The sequence below is a fragment of the Anser brachyrhynchus genome, assembly GCF_964034855.1.
Source record: "Anser brachyrhynchus genome assembly, chromosome: 2".
NCBI classification, from domain to species: domain Eukaryota; kingdom Metazoa; phylum Chordata; class Aves; order Anseriformes; family Anatidae; genus Anser; species Anser brachyrhynchus.
In genome coordinates, this window is record NC_137695.1 from 66,628,602 (window position 1) to 66,651,559 (window position 22,958).

General features: G+C 39.6%; 1 protein-coding gene across 11 annotated transcripts in view; it reads right to left on the reverse strand.

The window, feature by feature from the left end:
* The window catches only part of MYRIP (myosin VIIA and Rab interacting protein), a 232,553-nt gene that overhangs the window by 203,434 nt on the left and 6,161 nt on the right, over window positions 1-22,958 (reverse strand). The window contains exons 1-4 of one of the 11 annotated variants that reach the window (XM_080580081.1): window positions 21,978-22,102; window positions 19,420-19,508; window positions 17,426-18,448; window positions 4,955-5,104 (exon numbers count right to left, since the gene is read on the reverse strand). In XM_080580081.1, the coding sequence (XP_080436207.1) occupies window positions 4,955-5,064 (110 nt within the window). In that variant the 5' untranslated portion in view covers window positions 5,065-5,104; window positions 17,426-18,448; window positions 19,420-19,508; window positions 21,978-22,102. Of the gene's footprint in view, window positions 1-4,954; window positions 5,105-10,283; window positions 14,550-17,079; window positions 17,403-17,425; window positions 20,471-21,977; window positions 22,103-22,958 lie in introns of those variants that run through there. The other 10 variants (XM_080580083.1, XR_013946532.1, XM_080580082.1 and 7 more) reach the window with 10 other exon arrangements.

A 22,958-nucleotide genomic window follows, 5' to 3' on the forward strand; every position in this document is an offset into this window, starting at 1 on the left:
TTCTGTTAAAACATTAAGTATCCCTGTTTAGAGAGGGCTACAAAATAACAGTATAAAGCATCTAGTAAATAGATGAAGTTAATGACAACTCTTAACTCTGACAGCCTGCATTACCTCAGAAAAAGGTTTCTTTGCATCTTGGAACATTATGTAGCAAATATAGTGATAATCTATAAATAAAGATGTCTTGCTCTTAATCTTGTTAATGAACCTTTACCTCCACGAAACAGTGGTACTGCCCTAGATATACTTAATTTTGTCTTAAAAGCCAAAGCAGTAGCAAAATAACATATTAAGTTGCAGCTACAATTCTGATGAATCATAATTCATTGTGCTCAAAAATAAATTTAGGTAGATGAGTGCTAAGCTTATGACAGCTCAGCACAGCCTTGCATTGGAGAAGTGTGCACAGCTGTGTTAACTTGAGAATAGCAAAGATCATCCTTCCTCAAAGGAATAAATTGTTCCAAGCTTTTTTTACCATAGGTAGAGAACGCATTTGTCAGGACAGCCCATAAATAAGTGCTAACCATTTTCCTTAGCACTGCATGGGGCCTTGCTCTCGGAGCTAATGGGAAGAAACAAATATGAAGTGGTATGTTACAGCCTCCTTCACCAGATCCCTTGAGGAGTTAATGAGCAGGCACAGGAAGCAGAACTGTGCCTACCTGCTACAAAATACCAGAATTCTGGAGGGGAATGTTCTTTGTGCTCTGCCCATGCTGTTCACTGGAGAGAAGGGCAGGCAGACTGACCTTAGGAAATCCCTTCTGACAACAGGTATTGATCAGCAGTTCACTTGCTGGAACTCTGAAGCCTGTGGAGAAGACGAGACCAATCTCCTACTCCCTTCCCCCCAGGAAAACAGCTTTAAAATGGCTTTGTTTGGACTGGAGGGGAGGAGGGAAGAAGGATAGATTTGTTTTGTTTTTATTCAGGTATTTGATACATCTGCCACAGGAAGAAGGAACAAGAACTGATAAGCAAAATTAACAGATAGCTACCCAAATGTCAGACTTGGTATTTTGCCCGTTTGATATGACTCATGGACAATATTTCTATTAACAGAGGTTAGGAGGAGTATAATATTTTATCCACTACAAGACCCATGACACATACTGTGCATACGCTGAAGCCTACTGTAGTCTCACAGGAAAAAGCATCGAACTGGTTTCTCAGTTTTGTCAGGTATGAGCATCTGTACCCTAAGAAGCCTCTTCATAATCCTACTCATGCGCCAACGAGCTACAATGTGAAAGAGGCAGAGAGAAAAAAGTAGGTAAAAAAAAAAAAAAAAACAACGCCTAATTTAAAAGGTTTCATCTTCTTCCACACAAGGCTCTATTCTAGGCCCTTACCAAATCTGGGTAAAAGAAAATCAGAACAACCAGAATATAGAAGGCCTTCCAGTGAGCACATACGTGTAATGTTTTCTGCAAATAAAGCAGTACTGGAGATTTGATCATGGATCAGTGAAATTCATCTTTACCACAGCTGAAAATGTAACTGCATAAAGACAGTAAAGCTGATATTCGCCAGATAGTTATGACACACAATAACAGGCACGTGGCACTGTGTTCTGCCTGTGGGTGACAGTCAACTGACAACAGTTCCCTCATGTTGTCCTGGTGACCCCACGTAACATATTAGTTGCTTAACATGCTTATGATGACATGTCAATGTGGTACCTGAAGGTCAGTAATTTTTCCTTGTAATTCTGTTTTCCCAGATGATTAAGACCAGTGGTTTAAACCAGGCAGACCCATGCCCTCACCCCCACAGAAACATTTTCCACCCCTGCCCCATGCAAGTTTCCATGGTTTACCATGAGAATACCACCACACACATAGTTGATTTAGTATTCAATATGGGGATGGGAATTTCTGTCATCAAACACTTATAGTAATACTGCTTATGTGACTTAGGCCATGGCCTCCTGAAGCAAAGTAGCTGCTGACAGGTAAAGCACCTTATCAGCACTGAGAGTTTCCTGCCTCACTGAACCCGTTCAACCCCTGCCCCCTTTCCCATCCTTCTAAGTTTTTTCCCCTTTACAGTTCTTCTGAATAGTAAACTCAGTATCAGCGCAGCACCTATCCTTCAATCTGTCCACATGGACAAAACATAACAAGTTAGGAGCAGCTCCAAGCAGTAAGAAAATCCATCACTTTTTCTTGTAAATTATTATTTTACTTCTTAAAACATTCTTACTTCACGGCAGTCCCGACCTGAAACAAATGGACTAGCACATTTATAACAGTACCGTAAAAACAAAACCAATGTGGGAATATATTTTACCCACAGTGGAGGAGACCATAGTGCACCTGGATGATCTGGAAGATCGTTGCCTTTTATTTGTTTCCATTTACTGCCAGTGCATTCAATCTCTTTTACACAACTGTTTGTGTAAAGAGGCCTATCTCACAAAAAAGCATTTGGCTTTATAAGCTCTTATAAGCTCTCCTGTGTTGTTTCTTTTCAAAAAGCAAACTGCAGACATTACACAGAAATCACACAGAGCAAAACATCAAAAGTTCAACCCTCATAACAGTCCAATCTTCCTCTTTGCTCACTCAAATACATGAAGTCTGAAATTCAAGATTAAAAATAGATTGTTCATGAGAAAACAGACCACTAGCATGTGCAATAAACTTACTCTAAAAGCAAATTATAATAATTAGTATCCCAGTAGCCAACAGACAGCCTGTAGAGCTTCTACGACAGAGGTGAAGTACACAAAGCTGTACTACCACAACCCAGTAAAGAGCGTGTATGCCAAGCAACTCAAACTGATCACCTACCTAATTGTGCCAGATCTGCCTGGTGTGCCTACTTCTGATTCACAGAAAACCAGGACTGTCTATTTACAAGACTGTATTGTAATTTTAGCCTCAATGACTCTGGATGATTACACCAACATTGAAGTAAATAAAAACATAGCACTACTGCCAAAGAACAGAACCATCACAATCAAAATATAAAGATTATGGGTGAACAAGCAACAAAGAATAGTAAATATTATTGATCTGATATCAGGCTGAGAGCCACAGGGGATTAAAAAAAAAAAAAGAAAAACTTGCACTGACAGGAAGCAGCAAGGCATGACAAATCAACCACACTAATTACTAACTATATGCAGTTATCTTATTGTTATCTTACTATTTTTACTCCACAAAATATACAGGAGCTGGTCTGATAACACCAACACAAAGTGAGGAGAAAGACTTAAATTAGAGAACCACTGCTAAAATTTCTTACTGTAGAGACTCAACTCAGCTTTGCAGCAGAAAATGCAAATGATCAGTGTGTCTTCTTGCATATGTTACATTTCATTTCAGTATTTACACAGCACCCATGTGAAGGATGACAAAATTATATTACTGTATTACTGGGGGGAGAACTTCAGTGTGCACAGGTTTTATTCATAAAAATACAAAAACAAGACAAAAAAAAAAAAAGAAAGGCCTTTGACTCCCCCCAAACCCAACTTTCACAGAGTTGGGGTGTTGCTTCAGTTCTTCTCAAAAGATGTAAAAAGTCAAACTTCCCCAGGCTCTGAACTACTACCTATGCTTTAGGAAGGTCACACATTTGATTAGCAGCACATCTATGAAAGTACTCAGACAGAAATATACAATTGTCTCCACACGTTCATTATATCATTTTGTTTACGGAATACATAAAAATAAATGAACATGTAAACAACTGCAATACTGTAGAAGACGTTGGTGTCTAGCTCTGAAACAGCTGCCTTAAAAGCATCTGCTGGGAGTAAAGATAAACTTCAGTTCCTGTGGCATGTTATTTGACTCTTCAGCTCCTGCTAGCAAAGCAAGACTGAGCTTTCTGATCAACTTTCTGTGGGCATGCCTTACATCCTCCCCTGTCCTTCTCTCACTAGAGGATCTAGTTGTATATAATAGGCAAGATGCCCAGTGCTTGCTAGCTGTTGTATGCTTGCTCCCAGTAAGATTACAAAAAAAAAGTCACACAAATGAGGCAAGAGAAAGCCCCTGTACTCACTTTCCTTAACCTGTCTCCATAATATCTCTCGGCTTTACTGTGAAGGACTAAAAAATAAATAAATAAAATATAAATAAATAAATAAACTAGTACTGTCCATGACAAAACAGACAAGAAAAACCCTTCTGAATGCCTTCTTCATCCAGCCTTTCTTCCCTGCAGCAAGCTTGCACTACCAATCCAAGCAAGAACTATTACAGCACATTGAAAATTAATCAGGCCTATGCTGCAAGTCTTCTCTTGTTCCTGATGTACCAAGTAGTTTCAGAAAATAACAGAAAATAAGTGACAAAGACAGGAATCCCCTCAGTTCACCATTGCACATAACATATACACCTAGTTTCATATTGATTTCAGTCATCTTCCTGCTCTGCTGACTTCAGAATGGTGCTATATAATAAAGAAGCAGGTATTTGTGATTAGTAGTATAAGAGAATGTGCATTTGCTAACTATGGACAGGGACTTTAGACTGTCCCAGGGAAAAAAAAAATACCATGATGTGTTCAAAGAAGGTATTAAACAAATAAGAGATAATTCAAGAATATATTGTTGAAACTACAGGAAAAGTAATGCATCCAATTCATGTCTCTGCCAGTAGCCCCCCTTGTCACACACAGAAGTCCCAGGGCTGAAAAAGCTACCTTGCAATAAGTTTCATTTACTTTCTTCTGGGTTGTTTCTGCTTGCAATCATTTTGTGTTTAGATTACTGAAAGCAAAGTTAAGTTATCAGTATAATGGATAGAATCATACTGTTTATTTTCGGGGAAAGAGATGGGTTGAGTTTCTTCACCTTCAGATGTTTGCATATAGACAAAGTATCTGAATAAAAGAAAAACAGGCCAAAACAGCTGTGTTCTCCAGCTTCCCCACAGAACAGTTTGTAATGGTCCAAAACAACTAATATTTCTAACCATGTTTTAAATCTTACCTCAGCCTTTCTTCTTCTTTCTTACGAAGGCTGAAATCTCGCTGAACCACCTGCAGTACATGCTCAGCTTCTTCATCAGTCAAGCCAGAAAGATCCAGTTTTCTCCCCATTATATACTCTACACTGGATGTGAACAACTATCAGGAATATCTGAAAACAAAACCAGCAACAAAACGCAACATAAATTGAAAGTACTGATATTTTTCCTGAGTGTGTTAAAATCACAGGTACATCTCCACAACACAAAGAAAGTTTCTGCCATAAATATTAGAGAAGAAAATGATTCACTGCAGAACTATTTTTTTTAAAGTCCCATGTGTTGAAAGCAATCACCCTCAATTTTAAAATGAAATGCAAAAGATCTATTATTTGTGATATTAAATATTGAGAGAAGACTGTAATATTGCCCTCAGCGAGAAATACATTAAAATGACTGAACTGAAATTAGGTTTAGAAATTTCTTAAGATTTTATGTCAGCACTTTGCAAAACTGTTTGCAAAATGCAACCCCTGAGACCGTGCATGAACCAAGAACAAATTATTCTATAACAATCACAAGTGTTTTGTACTACCAACTAAGGATCAGGAATTATTTTAAAACACCATAGAAAAAGAGTAAGCGTAGACATTTCAAACACTTTTCCCAGAGCTACTGGAAAGATTTAGATGTCCCTACCACCACAGTATCATTATTTCCCCTTCCTGTGAAAGGCAACTAGATTAAAAAAGTGGTCAATGTTATGTGTGAATAGAAGGTATTATGAAGTTTGAATTAGAGCTTAGTCCATTTATTTCACTAATGAATTATCATCAATTTGTTCCAATTTATTTTCTCATGACCTAATTGTGTTGAAAATTAGTAAATTCAGCTCTAAGAATTAATTTCTACAATTTGATTTATAGAGTTATTTGGGCAATTATGAAGGTATCCATCTCCACGTTAAGTTACAGTTTCAGAAACAGCACAGTTTTCATAGTTTTTTTATGAGCTCCTCATAATATATATGTAATTAAGAATAAAAGTTCTTACACTGTACCAAAGAGGTAAATGTTACTTAGCATCAAGTAAGCGTTCCAAATAATAAAGTGATATATACAAACTATGGCCTACCTGTACAGACTAGCATCTCTTTGATTCACTTCTCACTGTTGATTGCCAGCATATATTAGATGGGGAAAATTTACACCTAAGTTCTGGGATACATGTGCAGCCCCTCTACCTCTGATTTCTATGGGTTGGCGAAGACTTGATCTCAGGTCTATTTAGAGTCACCGGATACTATACAGTCACTATACATACTGATTTTCATGTGTTTTATTTACATAGAAGACTCAGTCTGCATTCCAGTATTCCATTAACCTCTAAGGAACTTGGTTTTTGCTTTGTTTTGTTTCCTCCAGGAAGTTATTTTTCTTCACATTGCCAAATCACCTCTGATCTAGGAGTATCACAGGAGGATATAAATATTTATAAACAATGCTCAAATATCTTTTTCAGTAGATCCAGATTATGCAATGGAAATATACTATGGCAAACTCTCTATAGAAAGAGCTACCAGGAAAACAAGTCCCACCAAATAGTTTCTCAGCCTAAAATAAATTCTAGCCTTAATTGAAATAACTTGAATGAGGCTGTTCAGATGTTTGCCTTCATTACTAATACTTCTTTACTAAATATCAGTTTGAATGCAAAAGTTACACTCTCAGAGAAATTACAGTGAATAATATAATTTCCTAGAAAACTTCTTCTCAACAAATTAACACATTGTAACAAGAAAGCCTAGGCTTACAATACTTGATTGTGTATTGTTTGTATAATACTCTAGACTTAATACTACTTACAGTCTGGTTTAAATCTAATTAAAACTTCCACATTGAAAACATTTCTTGAAATTAGCCCCTTCTAAACAAACAAAAGAGACAAACCAAAATAAAATGTTTTTCTAGAAGCGCAAACAACATTTCTGCATTTTAAAACAGACAAGAGCATCAACACAAGAAATGAAGACAAGTAATACATTTCCTAGTCACTCATATGAGAGCTATGCTGCTTGGACTTGCAGTCTCAGCAGAAGATTAGCATTACATGAGGGTGGGTGGAAAAAAAACACAAAACCCCTCCCCCCTCCCCCCTTTTTTTTTTTTTAAGTACCAACAGATCCTATGTATGACAGAGAGCCACATTACAAAGTTAATTATGCAAATGGTCATACTGAGTATTGTAGAACAGAGATATCTATTTTACTTTAATGCTGCAGTGAAGAAATCCACACTAGCAAGGCTGCAGCTGGACACTGGGTCCATTTCTGGGCTCCCAAGCACAAGCAAGATAGGGACTTACTGGGACAAACCCACCACATAGCTACAGAGATGGTGAAGGGCTGGAGCACCCTTCATGTGAGGAGAGGCTGGAGTGCTAGGACTGTTCAGCCTGGAGAAGAGATGTTTCAAGGGGGCTTACAGTGTGCATCTGGAAGACATCCCTCCAACACCCTGGCACTGCAGACAAGAATGCCCTACATTTTCCACTTACGAGCAAATTTGCATTGAGATTTCATGCAATTTGACAATGCAGTATCCTTTTTGATTTGAAATGTTGTTCCTATGCATTAATAAAATGTGATACTGGAGGAGCCAATCTCATAAACTCATTCAACCCAGCTACTTGCAACTGAAGTATTTCACATGAAATACCTTTCCCTCACCTGTTCTCAGTTTTAGAGTTCACCAAACTGAACACCAGAGCTTTTCTACTTTGCTCAGCTACTTTACTACTTCAGGTATTTTTCCAGGTAGAAAATTGAGAACAAAAAACATGCTAGCAATTATATCTTTGACTCTGTCACCAACCAACACATCTTTATGAGTCCTGACACCAGTAGACTGTCGGGACTTAAGTAATCCTGCTCAATCTGTCTTGTCGTTATAGTTGGGCATTATATCAGCTTCTGCAGAAGCCTTCTAGAACCATAAGAAATCTTTTTTCTAACCTTAAAGGTGAAGATTTTGGCCATTTAACACGTACAAGACAGAAGACAAGTACTTTATACACAGCAGAGTTCCTTCACTGTAGTCCGTATTTAAAATAATCATAATAAAAGTTTTGCTAAATGTATGTCCCAAAGAAGTAATCACATTGAAACAAATGTAGTATAATAACCTTTTGCTGACAATGTAAATGTCATACAATATATAACATCTAAAGCATATGATGGCACACACTTTACTTGCTGACAAAAATAAGCCCCAGGTGTTGAAAGTGTAAGGAAGCTCTTGGTTTTGGAATTATCTCAACACAGTTGAGCAAAACAGACTTTATCCAAAAGAAAACATTTAAAGAACACTACTGTCCAAAGTCACTTCAGCCACAGCTAGTACATCATTAAACCTAAGATGAGGCATAATCAGAATTGGTCAGAAATTTCTTAATTTTTTAAGACTCTAATAAAGTCTAGATGCTGCAGTAAACAGCACTAGGAATATTCTTTCCTTTTCACTGGAAACAAACTAATGTCCCGAAATAATGAGATGGGAAAATAAACTCATGGGAAATACAAAGCCACCTCTTCAGCTGAAAAATTAAGTATGGTCCAGCTGACTTCAACATGAGGACTTGTACCTGGTGTGCCATAGCTTAACTCAGACATAAAACAAAGATCTCATGAAAGAGGATGTTATTCTCCATGTCCAAAATGATTTTAACTGAGATTTACTGCACATATTTCCTGGTTTATAACCAAGCCAAAAATTATCTTCCTTTCAGCCTTGCAGTAATCTTACATGAGATTATTTAGATGACTGAAGAGCTTGCAAGTCCATGAGCAATGTTAGGTTTGTTTCACTGGGGATAGGGGTAAAGCAGCGGGTTTTGAAAAGAACCATGAAGTTCTTTTGTTTCCTCCTAGAAGTGTTCCCTATTAATGCAAGTTATCACTATAACTGTGTGTAATTTGTTTAAGAGTACTGGAACATACTATAATAAGGGAAATAGTAAATCTTAAAGGTCAAAGGTTAGCACTGTGTGTTTCTACATGTCAACCTTTTTAGGAAATAAATAGGAGTTTCATATTCTTCTTGCTCCCGTATCTTATATTAGCTTAAGTACTGAATATGAAGTACAAAAGCGCTACTAAAATCACATTTTATTTAAAAAAGACTGGCATTTCTCACTTGTAGGCAAGAGCCAGAACAAAGCATATTAAACTGTTTCTAAAAACTAGAAACTACTTTATTTAAATAGTAAATAATTGTTTTTACAGCATGAAGACCAAAGATTAAATTGGAGGACTTCATTTCTTTCATCTACTTTTGACAGATTAAAAGAAAAGATGAATGCCATTACAAAAAAGATAATCTTCATAATAAATCATGGTCATCTTATACCTATTAACCAAGCCTACAGCTGATACACAAGCATAAACCCCAGTGGGAATTCAAATGTGATATAAAAGCCAAATTCATTGACCAGAATAATCTTCTCACTGGCAACAGTGAACTCCTAAAGGAGAGGCTGATCCAAGATGTGGCCCTACACCTGAGAAAGATCACAGCTGTCCTGGCATATATTTTTAGCATGTATTTCACTGTCATTTGCTTTCTAGTTCCTGTATACTCTCATTTCACTTCAGTCTCATCTTCTACTGTTTAGGTTGAATTTAGGCAAACAACGTTCAGCCTTATTTTCTCTAGTTAGCAGCAACTGTCTTACGAAAGAGTGTGTAGTAGTGATGATCAATCTGACAGCATTCCGACTGTGAGAGACAGACTGTTACTTCTCCCAAAACGAGGAAGACAGCTTGGCAAGAAAGACAAAATTGGAGCAGTAATGCACTGAGACGCAATTGTACCTCGGATGACTGGCCTCTCTTCCACATGCCTTCCATGCAAAGCATGAAATGCAGCTCATTACCCTAATGGACTGTCAACAAGCCCCAGGTGAATAACCACAGGTCAGGGAGAAAGCCAGCATGTGGAGTTAGGGCATGTAACTGGTCTCAAAGAGCCCAACACATTTAGATGTTTGTACAGCTCAAAGCAGGAGACAGCAAGAGCTTCCTGCTGGGTGCCTGACCCGCACAGTGGGACCCTAAGCTCCCTGCACAGAGAACAGCAGGCTGCTCAACTGGGCTGTTTCCTTTCTTCCACCTTCCCACCAAAACCCACATGAGAGCACTCGCACACAAACACAACCAGCACACAGGTCTTCACACTGTACTTTCTAAGCTTGAGCTAACAGGAGAAAAATACTAAACAAACAGCTCATTTGCATTCCTGCCTCTCTCCTGAGCCTTAGCACGGGACTGAGAACTGCAGAAATGCATTCACCCACCTGGGTTGCACCGTGCATGCCACAGTCTTCTCCCATGACACCTGTCAGTCTCAGCATCACACAATCAATGGCCATGCAGTGAGCTACACAGATCGCAGGGAGACGAAAGAAAGAGCAGATCCTCCTCTGTTTCTTCAGAGAACTGATGGCAGTTTGTATCTTGTTTTAAAAGACAGACAGAGAAGATGGGAAAACTTGCCTTATCTGTGTGACAGTAATACCTGGAAAAAGGCTCAGGTTCAACACCACATTGAGCCAAGGAATGTTCAAATAGATACTCTTCCACAGGGAGGGAAATAAATATCTACTCTAGAGAGGTTAAACAGAAGCATTTTCCACCTTGTGTGCTTTTAACTCTGCAGAAAGTAATATAAAATTCATTCATGAAGAAAGGCATATGAGAAGAACACAAGTCAGAATATCCTTGTGCAGATCCCTGTTTCAGATGCTTAAAATCCCATCTTCTGAAAGGCCTGAGGAAACTGAATGATAAAGAAGGCCCAATACCATATGAGCTTCTGAGCGGCACGTGACAAACATATTTTAAAGTTAAACACTTTCTCTAGTACCATAGAAGTCACTATTTGAAAGAACAGATACATAGAAGCATCCTACAGAAAAAAATTCAACAAGCTAGCCGAGAAAACATAGATCCATGAAGGCAATTCTTGCAAGTTCAAGATGCCAAACCATGGTTACTATATAAAGCAGCGGTAAGATCTCTCATCTGAGTTATTCATAACTTTAATCTAGGGAAGGAAGCACTGAAAGGAAAAGTGAAGCTTTTGTAAGACCTCAAACAGCTCTGGAATTACCACACATTTCATATCTGCATAGGAATTTAATTTTGCATTTTAATAAAACAGGAAAATCATTATAATAAATTACAAATCTCATCATAACTTGAAACGTATATAAGTTACAAAAGTAAACAATTAAGTGTATTGTTCGCTACCAAAATATCTAGACCTACCAATATGTAAACACACCACAGGTATACTTTGAATATCCTACATGATAAAATGGATTTTGCCCCCACACCATATGTTATTTTAATTGACACCTTACACAGCTCTTACTAAATATCATTCATCCAAATATCCTTAAATTTTAACCAAGAACTAATCTTTCACTGAGAGATTTTGTAGGACTAGAATCAGAAATTTGCGTTTTCAGAGGTAAGAAAATACTTCCAGCAGCAGTTGCCACAGTAAGACAGTGTTCTCTAGTAGTGCCAGATGTGAAAACAAATTTAATACAGTAAATCATGACTAATTCAAACCACTAACAGGAAAACCCACTGAAAATTACTGCATTTTACAGATTAGCAAGTAAATGAACAAAGTAAACAAACAAAAAAAAAAACACGTCATAAGGCTGTGCCTTCTGCATTCACCCTGACACCTACAAAGTGCTTCTAGCTCTGATTTATGCTAGAGCAAAGAAGAATAGTAAGAGTTACGGCAGAGCGAAGAGTGACATCTGTAAAGCTACGTGTCCCAATTCACTGAATCTTGGTGATGAGCTGCAGTTGGTCGACACATAACTTATGCACCACACATGGAAAAAAAGGGTTTCAGAAGCAGACTGTCTTTGAATATTTTAGATAAACATTTGTTAAGAGATATAAAACAAGAGTAAAATAAAGCCAGAGCTGTAAAGAGCCTCTGAAAACTGAACTGGAGGCTGGGTTAATCTTTCAGGTGGGAGCATTAAATGGTTTAGTTTGTCACCACAGATTTGACACTGGGACCTAAGCACAGTGTGGAGTAGAAGAGACATTGTCTTTGGACGTGAGCTTTGCTACTCTTACACATTAACATGGCACAATGCTATCTGTTATCTGGCCCATAAGTACAAGCCTGAACTTCTCAAGTTTATACAAACAAGGAACATTTACATTCAAGTATATGACTCAGTCAGGCATTTGCTGGAGTCAAAGACCAACTTCACAGTCATGTTTTGACTCCTGGCTCACTCATATTTGACTCTAAACTGGAGCAGCCACGCTGCTTCTTTAGATTAGGGAACCAAAAGAGTTCATCCCCTTACATGCTTAGAGAATCAACCAGACAGCACATAGACACCTTTATTCCATCCTTCTTGGATCTCACAATGACTATTATCTGGTCAACTTAACAATCGCATTATTAAGCCACCACCTTTAGGGGCAAGCTGGGACACCTCCATACCCAATTAACTTGCTTTTTTTCTTTTTTACCCCCCACCCTTTTTTTTTTTTTATTGTTCCCTTTATCAAGGTCTACTCTCAAAATTGTACACAGCATTACCAGTACACTGAAAAAGCATGCTCCTACATGAGCACCAGCTTTTTAAATACCTAGAAAATTACAGTTTTTAGTCTCCTATGTTAGCTTCTCCAAATTTTTAAGATTATCCAGTATCCTTCATGGGTCCTATGGACCGTGATAAAACATTGCCACCAGTTTCCCAATTGAAAGCATAATCTTAGGTATTTTTCAGCTACCACAACTACATAGATAGCATATTTCTACAGAAGAGGTGCAGACCACATAATCACACACAGAATCCAAGTCCACAGTATTTCCTCCATTGATTGCCCTCTTTTTGAACTGTGATATTAACTACTAACTTGGAAGACGAATCTAAAGCCTCATCATTAAATGTTAGAAGAGAAAGAGGAAGGAGGGAGGATAATCAGCCTGACCTTCCTCTAGCACAAAATTGGTTTCTTCACGATTTGGGACTCAATCTATTACTTTTATTCTTGCGTTAATCAACATACAGACAAGTTTTGGCACTGATTTTTAGATCAAATCTGAAATAGATTCTAGAAACCAAAGTATATCTTTTAGAATCCTCCTGAAAGCTCTTTCAGTTGCTTTTAAAATCCAGTGTTGTTCCAATCCATGCACGACAGTTTTTAACTTAAAGCCTACTTGTGGTCTGTCATACTCGTGTCAAAGCACTTAGGTCTGCTAGTTGTGAGTGTTGAAAGAAAGGCACACTAAGCAGTCTTGGGGATGACCAGTGAGGTGGGGAGGGATCAGTTCTCTTGGCAGAGAGGCATGGAATAAACCTCTTGCAAGATTTACAATGGTTAGAAAAGTAAGTACACTGTGCAACTTGAGGTATTCCAGGACAGTATTACCTATATTTCTGTCAACAGCACTTAAACCATATGCTGAGCATCCATGCTGCAGCAATTAGCAATAATGGCACAAACCACCAGCACTTTTCTATTTGAACTGCACTGTGTCACAACATCCTATTCATACAGCCCAAAAAGAGAGAGAAGAAAATCATGTTAAAGTGACCTTCTGTATCAGAGGTAATGCCTAATAAGCAAAGAAGTTCTTGTATTAGTTTCAGAGAAGATAAAACACCTCATTGCAAGAGCAGAACAGATAATTTACTCCTCAAGCTGTAAACATGTTTTTCTTTCTTTCCTTTCCAGAAGGAAAATAACAGATTATGTACTGTCTTCCCCAGGAACAGAAAGTTGGTTTACAACAGCAGATCTACATATTATTCTGCATGCAAGGGGGCTGACAGTGTTGGTAAGGGATTGTTTTGTTATTAAAGAAGAAAAGCATGCAAAGATTTCAGGTGGTTTCCTGGCTTCAGGACTTATTAAAACCAGTAGGAATGCAATGGACTTCAACAGCCTTTGGACAAGGCTCTACATTTCAGATTGCAACAACAAGAGACTATATCTCATTTCCTACAGTAAACTACCACAGCACCCTTTGAACAGACTTCATGAAGCCACAGTTTCTGGATCAAGTCAGTTACCTGCTTATTCTTCTCCATCAACAAGCAACATATGTTGCTGGATGCTTCCCTGCAACAGAAGATTTTTTTGGAACTGCTGTTCCAAAAGTTCTGTGCAGCACAACTTGAGCTTGGGTCTTCTTCAGCAGGTAGGGCAAGCTAGAGCCTCCCTGCCTGCCAGCCAACATCAGCAGAACTCAAAAAGACTACTTAATTGATTACCATGAGTCAACTTGAGACAATGCCAATGAAAATGTCTCGTTTGAAAGATTAATTTCCGCAGTGGTTTTTTCATCCACTTTAGTAGGCGATATTATATTTGAAGGTGTACTTTGCCTTGGACAATCCAAAATTAATTTCTTGCAGTAATATTTTATCTTAAAACAACCAGGAGATAACTGCAATAATCTGAATACCAAACATCACTTTCAGTTTTTCTTTTATGACCATCAATAGGTAAAAAAAAGCACACAGGTAATAAGAAGTAAAAGGAGGTCTTGTTTCCTTGAACTTGCTCAGGAGCTAGTGGGTCAGCACAAATTTGCACGACAAAGGTTTTTGTTAGTATAATATTCTTCAGAAATAAATTGAAAGAGAGAAAGAGAGGGGTGGAGGGGGGGGGGAGGGGAGGGGGAGAAGGAGAGGGAATTGCCCTGCTGTTGAAATGGAATGCATATTGGCCCAGAAAATTAATGTGTTCGTAGAATTTATAAGAATTTAAAAGACTGTGCTTGCAGTAATGCTGAAGTTAGGCTATGACCAGTCAAGCCGTTGTGGTCCTTATACTCTACTTATACTACATTAATGCTGTTAGGCGATTCCTTGCTGCTTTCCACTACAGTGTTTATTCATTTGTTTTCAGGACACAGAAATTTGAAGAAGTTTATTTACTGAAAATAAAGTTACAGGAAAATACTATGCTGCATTTTTTTGCAGCATTCTTAAAAGACAAAGAAACATGGTAACAGAAATTTCTACTGAAAGTTAAGTAGTGAACAGGTCATAATCACTAGTTTACACCACATGAATGACAGATCCTAATAGTGTGGGTGTCACATGTAAGGTGTCAAATCGAGGTCTCTCTATAAAGGTTGGAGATATGCATCTTTGCCCAATCTCACAAAGACATGCATAAAACGAGACCATGGCTTCAAATCTTTTTTAGCCCTTCTACAAAATTTCCTGTTTATATTATATATAGGCCAAGTTTCTTTGATAATCTGAGCAGCAATGCAGTGTGCTTCCCTCCACATTGAAATGCAGCAGTTACCATCCTCCTCAAGTCCAATAAGCTTCTTCTGAAAGTACACTGTTCCAAATCTCTAAATATAACAAACTTGAGGCTGAGGGTGGTTTATTTTCTGTCTCTCAGCGGTTCACTAGTAAGCCGGAAACCTTTATTATCTCCATATATTTATCTAGTAATTAAGCTACCTGGACCCAAAACAAAAGCAAATACAGCACTCCACAGAAAGCTGAGTTAGTTCACTCAAATCAATGGGTTTTCCTGAAGGAAAAATTGTCCCTATGGTCTCTGCTTGACTTGTTTCTTTCTACTTATCCAACTCTCTGAGGGCAAGTTAAGGCGGGTTACACCGCCAAACTGCAGTTTCTAGTCTGATAACAATAGGTCATGTTAATGTTGGCAGCAACACAAAGGAGTCACATTGTCATACAGTTGTGCTGTTTATGAACAATAGTACTTTTGGTATATACAGCCTTTCTTCAGCATCGGCCAAGCATTGTTCAGGACTTTTTTGTTTGTTTAAGTACAAGTTCTTGAAGTGTTCTGTTTACTGCAACTATGAAGTGGGAAAGATGAATTCTTACCATGCTCATAAAGTCGCGTACACCCTATATAACCAAAAAGCCTGGTTTAGCAATCAACTGTCAATACACTCAGCTATATTCATCAGGTTAGGTTGGAAGCAGGAAATGAACTCAGGAAAATAAATAGAAGTTTTAGTTTTGCTTTTGTCTTGTTCTAGAGTGTGATCTTGTATCACCCCTAGACAGCACTAGTTAGGATGAAGGCAGTCTGTTAAAAAGCATTAACCTGTCTGAAAGGACGGTATTGTGTCACTTGAATCAGAAGCAGATTCAAGATGCAAGTCCTATAACAGGGGGCAGAGCTCTTCGTGAAGCATGGGGGCAACTGGGGTAGAATCGACTTCTGAGAGTTCTCACAGGCAATTCATGTATTGCAGCTGTTGAAAATGATACTCTACTGTTTGTGTCTGCTATATGTGTTGTGCCAAGCTATCTAACAAATTCCACAGGAAGGCTACGGAATTGCTGCATACATTTTTGTATCAGCACATGTGTACTGATGCCTTAAGCCTGAGTGTCCAATCCGGTACCTGAGTAATGATGGGTATAGCAGGAGGCTGAAAGACCTAGTAGAAGATAACCTTCTCAAGCAGATGATGCAGTAACAGAGCTACATGAAGAGCTAGAAGTGACCAGCAAGCACTATGGTTTTACAGTTAGCCGCAGGGACAGAGTCAGTGGTTTCAATGCAGCTCACAGTGAACCGCTACCACCATTAATAAGTGAGTGAAAAAAAACTGTCTAGCCTGATGACCGCTCCCTCAAAGTCAGAGAAACGTCTGATAATACAAGAACCAAACAATCTTTCCCTCCTCTCTCTCTCTAGCCTTCCAGAAAAGGGTTATCAGAGGAATGAGTAAAAGCCTTTATTGCCCAAATCCTTGCTGTGCCTATTCTAAAGAACTCCAGGCTCCAGAGCATGACAGCTACCCACATCTTCAAAAACGCAGGAAAGAGTAAAACAGTACATATAAGGCTAAAACCCACCATCTGTCAACATATATATTGCCAGACACGGCTAACATTCTCGGGAACATGCTTCAGGAGGGATGCACGCGCGTTCCAAGGCATTTTATGATCGAACGTGGTTACATTAAACTGAAACCCAACACAAACCACAGCATACCACGTAGCCCGACTTGATTAGATTCCCCACGAAAAGTCAGCTTAAGCCATACGGTATTTTCCTCGGGAGTTACGATAAACTGACCTTGATACTAGGAAAACGCATGCTCTTCACCCCGAGGCATACGTTACCAGCGCGGAGCCCCGCGATGCTCCGGCAGGGAGGGGAGGCAGGGGCAGCGCCCCCGCCGCGCCTCACCCACACCCTCGGTGCTCTCGGAGAAGTTAACGAGGAGTAAAATCCCCCGTTAACAAAAACAACAACGCCGCGCTCCAGCAGCCGTACCGCCGGCAGAGCGCCGCGGACAGCCGGCTGGCGATGAAACCGAGCCGGCTCCTTCCCTGTACGCGCATCCCCGAGCGCCGGTGCTCGCAGGAAGAGAGGGCGGCGGCAGGGACCCCGGGGGGGTGTCCAGCCCCGCGGTACTCACCTGGGGGCTGCAGCAAGATGGAAGGCGGCTGGCAACACGGGCACAGAGCCACGTCAGCGGGGCTGCGGACCCCCGGAGGGGGGTATGGGGAACCGCCGGGCAAGGGCACCCCACTCCGGGGAGAAGCCGCTGCTGCGGTGCGGCCCCGCCGCTCACCGGCACCTGCCCGGGCGCCGCCGCCGCCAATGGCCGGGCGGGGGCCGGGCGGGAGGCGGGGTGGAGGCGGGGGGACCGGGGTAAGTGGGGGGCGGGCGTCGCAAGGATGGGCTGTGTGACGGGTACGGGGATGGAGGCCGCGAGTGAGGGGCAGGGACGGTCCATGCAAGTCCCGCAGCACCGCTGGGGTCGGTGAGCCGCATCGCTGGAGGATCAGAGCACCGCGCCCGCCTCCGCTCCTTCTAGGTTGCTCAAGGTTCCTTCCCTCCAGCTCCAGCGTGTGCCCAGGGATCAGCAGCGATCCTGGCCGTGCCGTGGTATGGTCTCTCAACCCTTGCCCCGTCCTGCCACAAACACGCGTTCGAGATGACCGCAGAGGGTCATCTTGGCGGCTTGCCCACAGCGAGAGAGCTCCTTCGCTAAATAAAGCAGGGGAAGGCAAGCAGATGCTGCCAGGCGGTGCTTGTTTGAGCCTTACTGTAAGTACCGCACGCAGGCCGTGCGTGGAGGTGTCTTCTGAAAATGAGGCCAGAGGTACAAACCGACAGAGGCGCTGCCGTAGGGATTCGGTGCTCTGGAGAATCCTAATGAAGAAGTACCATCGTCATCCATTCAAGTGATCAGTGCGTCACTGCTGTAATGCGACCGTGCTTCTTACACATTTGGTATCACTGTAGATTGCACTGCATCGGGCTAATTACTTTTACTGTGGTGTTATTTTTCACCCCTGTTCTTCACGCTTGCTTAACTTCATTTTAAAATAGCTGCAGCTGTTCACTGCAAGGTACATTTTTATTTGATCTCAGTTGAAGCGCTTTGTCAAGACGTATTCAGTAAATCTTGGCAGGTTTTCAAGGAAAATATTTTCTAGGAAAATATTTTTGTTTACATTAATTTCATGGTATTACAAATAAACTGGTTTATCAAATGTTTATTTCTATGTTAACTTACACTTCTATGTTAGTAAAGTGAGTGCCACTCTGTGAGACAGACACCACATTCATTTTCAAAAGTGCTTGTAAAAATACTTCAGGAATTGTTCTGCATCAAATAGTGGTTTGTATTTCACAAACATAAATATACATAAGTACATATTTGGGTATTTCCCAAGCAGAAAAACAACAACAAAAAAAATGTTACTTCTTTAAATAAAAGCTAGAAAAGGAACCAATCGTCTTCAACAATAACATTTTTCAGGAGCAACATGACATGGGAACAAATCAGGAACTGACTAAAACTAAAGGTCAGTCATTGCCTTTTTCAGAATAGTAATCAATAACATGCACCAAGGATTTTTTAATAATTGAAAAAAAATATCTGGGTAGAAATCCATCTCCAATCTTATACTTCTAGCTGAATCACTGAAATAGCTATGTTTTAAAAACAGCCATCAACATCAATTAAATATAACACCCATGACTATATAACCATTAGATCAAACAGGTAAAACTGTGTGACTACTCCTCACACTCATGCTAGTAAGCTAATATTAATGTTGAGTTCAAGAATAACGTTTCACCCTTGTCTCAATATTGTACAATTAGACACACGCAAGTTTATACCTTTCCCTGTACTATTTCATGTTCTACTGCACTGGAGGCAAAGCGTTAGAATAGAGGATCATATGTTCCCTACTAGTATAGTAACCAGTATGTTTTTTCTATGCACTCCATACATTACTCCATGGGGAAATTATTAACTTACACAATTAACCAGTCATTAACAACTGCAAGAGTGCAACTAAGAGAAGGGGAAGAGAAAAGCAAAGCACAAGTGAAGGAATACTGTAATAGTCTTAGGGATGGTATGCTGGACCTCTCTCTGTCTGCTTCTCATACCTGTTGGATGTCCTGTTTGTCTTCATAAACTGGTTTTGATGTCTCACTTCAAAAGAAATCAACTTCTCTGCATTGGTAGCAAGTATTTTCTGATGGATGTCAGTCATGTTAAAAAAAAAAAAACTGCTGAATAAAATCACCTTTTCACCTTTATACAAAAAATTATAAGGGTTTGATGAGTGAAAGTGAGATATACCAGACTTTTGCTAGAGTCATATAAGATGCAGCCATTAAATAATTAGAATATGTATCTAAATACGGACACAGTATAAACAGAATTCTAAGGAAGAGAATCTCTGAAGCCAAAGATGAGGTCCAAGTGATAGTAGGGGAATTTTGCCCTGTGAGCAAAATGTGTCTGACCCCTTTGCACCCGGAATGACTGACTGAAGGAACATGAAGATAAGGAGAGGGGACTCTGTAAAGAGGAGCAGGGTATGGAGGGGTACAAGGGATACCAGAAACAATGAGGTGGTCATCAGGGAAAGGGGAATGCACTGTATGTTTATGTAACTTCCTATATCTCTGAAATTCCCAGTTCTCCTTATCTTCACAACAGAGTTATGTTGCAGGTCATGCAGTCTTTTGAGTGACAATAACCTCCATATAGAGAGGACTGAAGAAGTGGTCAAACCCCCCAGTATACATCTGTAGTACAACAACCACACAGTGCTACCTATATAAGCTGTAGCATGGAAAAAATCTTGTAAAAAAATAGTGTATCTAGTAATAATGGGGTGCAGGACAAGAAATTAAGTATTTTATTGGTGGTGATTTTTTCTTGTCAGACTTTTTTATAAGGAAAAAAAAAAAAGTAATCCAAATGTAGATTGAAATAAACTGTTGGTTTTTCCTTGGAAAGCTCTGAACTACATTTGGTATTGGCATAAGCTACACATGGATATGGGGCCACAGTGACCAACACACTATTCCTGAGCCTTTCCCCAAGCTGCACTGCATGACCAACAGGCTGTCCATCTTTTGTTGAACAGCGATTATCACATATGATTACCACAAAACCTGCAAATAAATAGGTTTAGGAGGGAATAAAATTTGCACTGTTATCACTCAGAGGATATACAGTGGGATGCAAAGAGATAGTGTTAGCAAATGCATTCACACTGCATTATATAAAGGACTTTGTTGACAATCACAGAATACTTCAGGCATGTAGAAAGGTATCTTTTCTGAAAAAAAAAATAAAAAATAATAATTAAAAAAAATATTTGCATGCTAAGAGTTCTGAAAATCAAAAGGCTGTGTCTAAACTGGAGGGGAAAGGCACTCCAGCTCCTGGATTCAGGAAGAGGAGCTTGCCCCATCCCACATGAGGAGAAGAGCTGGGAGCAGAGCAAAGTCTCCTTCCTGTGTGTCCCCTGTCTGAAAAAACTCAGGGACTGGAAGGGAACTGTGGTGGCATCTGGCCCTGTCCTGTGGCCCTGCAGGTGACCACTGACCTCAGAGGAACTTTCTGATTTGCATTCATTCCAATGAGACAGGGGCCAGGTTTTTGGCCTTCCTGGCATTGTTCATATCTCTAATAAGAAAAAGGGTCCCAAACTTGCAAATTTTGCTTTCTGAGTATCCCCAGCCTTTGTGACAAAGGTAGACTTTCTTAGGCAAACAGAGTAAGGAAACTGGGTATGCAAACTGGGACAGTACTGTTAGACAGGGACAAGTCACTGTGTCAGCCACAGGGACCAATTATGAATTTATGTCAGCCCATTGCTATCTCAGGGCAGAATATAAAGAAAATAATACGTAATTAAGCCTCTCTTGCTTTCAACAGATCTGTTAAGACCTCAAAGTATTTCCATAAAACATAGTGAACAATAATTTGATAGTAATAACTTGGATGCCATTGTAACCTTTTACTTTACGGTATCAAAGAACTGCATAAATACAAATGATTTTATAAAGTATGCAACACGATGTACTAGGATAACTCAATTAAACCAGTTAAGTAATTCATAGCCATTAGCAAATAGGAAAAAAGTGAAAGAGCTTAGAATAACGGACAAATTTTTAAAAATCTATAATACATACAGCATACACTTTCATAGGGCACTTTGCCATGACTTTTCTTCAGAGATGCCCAGTCATGTTACCTGCCCTATGAGCCTCACAATGCGAGTGTGAACAGAGAAAAAGGAAAAATGAGAGAAGACAGAATTAAGATTATATACATATTTTAGTAAAGAAGAAAGCTTGAAGAAGTTTTCCTATTGAACCAGCAGCAGAACTTAGGCAAGCTAACACTTTGAAAGGAAACAAGTATGCCAGAGTCTCAATACTGGGATAAGAACAGAAAGAGACAAGCTGTAACTGACAGAACAAAATGAATTGTTGTGATCAGCAGTGGTGTAAAGAGGTGAGTGGTTGTGAGGGTGTCATTTTGTTTTTTCTCTGTGGTCAGCTAAGAGTTAACAACAGGAATAGGAGTTAGTAAGAGAGATGGCAGAGCAACAAAAATGGTGGGAAGAGCTACCCATGATTATAGGGAAGAAGAATCAGAATGGGAAGAAAGGTTTTGGAAGAGAACAGAATGCTGATGGTACCTTTGTTACAGTAGATTTCCTCACTCATATAGGGTGTATAAATGAAATCTTGAAGGTGTCTTGAGGGAACATGTTGCATGCAGTAAAATGAAGACTCAGTTAATGCTCTTCCCTTATGTCTGCCAGTATATAGGAGAAGACAAGTTTCAGCTCTTACATTTCTACAACTTAAAAAGAAATTTCTTAGAAAGTTGTTCTGGGTTCTCTAATTGACCTGAAGAATGTACTTCATTTTGTGACAGTAGCTGAAATACACAAGGCAAGTGTTCTTCATCCACAGTGGTTTGTTATACTCATCCTTATCCCCAGTTAGTCCCACCTTTCCTGCAGTAACTCCCTCTTGTTCATCAATGCAAGGACAAGCAGCAGCACCAGGGAAGAGAGCCACTGAAGTTTTTCTTTGGAGCTTAATTTATATCCTGTGCAAAGTGGCGCTGAGGGTGTGGTAGAATCTTTTGTACAATTCAGTGCTGTTTTGTTTACAAATTAAAAGAGAGAGAGAGAGAGAGAAAGCTGCATGGTGGCCAGGAGAAGAATAAGGAAAAAAAAAAAAGTCTTCAGCTAGCCAGGAAAATATTTGTAAAATATTTGTATTTATCTTAAGTCAGCTTTGACTCCACAGATTCAAACACTAACTAAATGGGAGCCAGTATTAGCTCAGTTCTTGTTCCTCCTGTGCTTATAGGTATTTTCTTTCAACCTTTTTTTTTGTTTCTTTGTAGCGGAATCAACAGGTGGCTGTAACATTTTGGGTCAAAACAAAAACATCTAAAAACTCTTTGCCTGACTGCCAAGACTACTGGTTCAATTCTCTAGCAGTGTCAAACTGCTCATTTGATTTAAATGTAGATTTTTTCCACCTTTGATGCCCAAAGCCAGACTACAGTCAAGTAGGTTATTTTTCATAGAAAGACCTACTAAATGTTCTTCATATTCAAATAAGTGGAGCTTTTTCATTATTTGAAATTATTTGAAATTCTA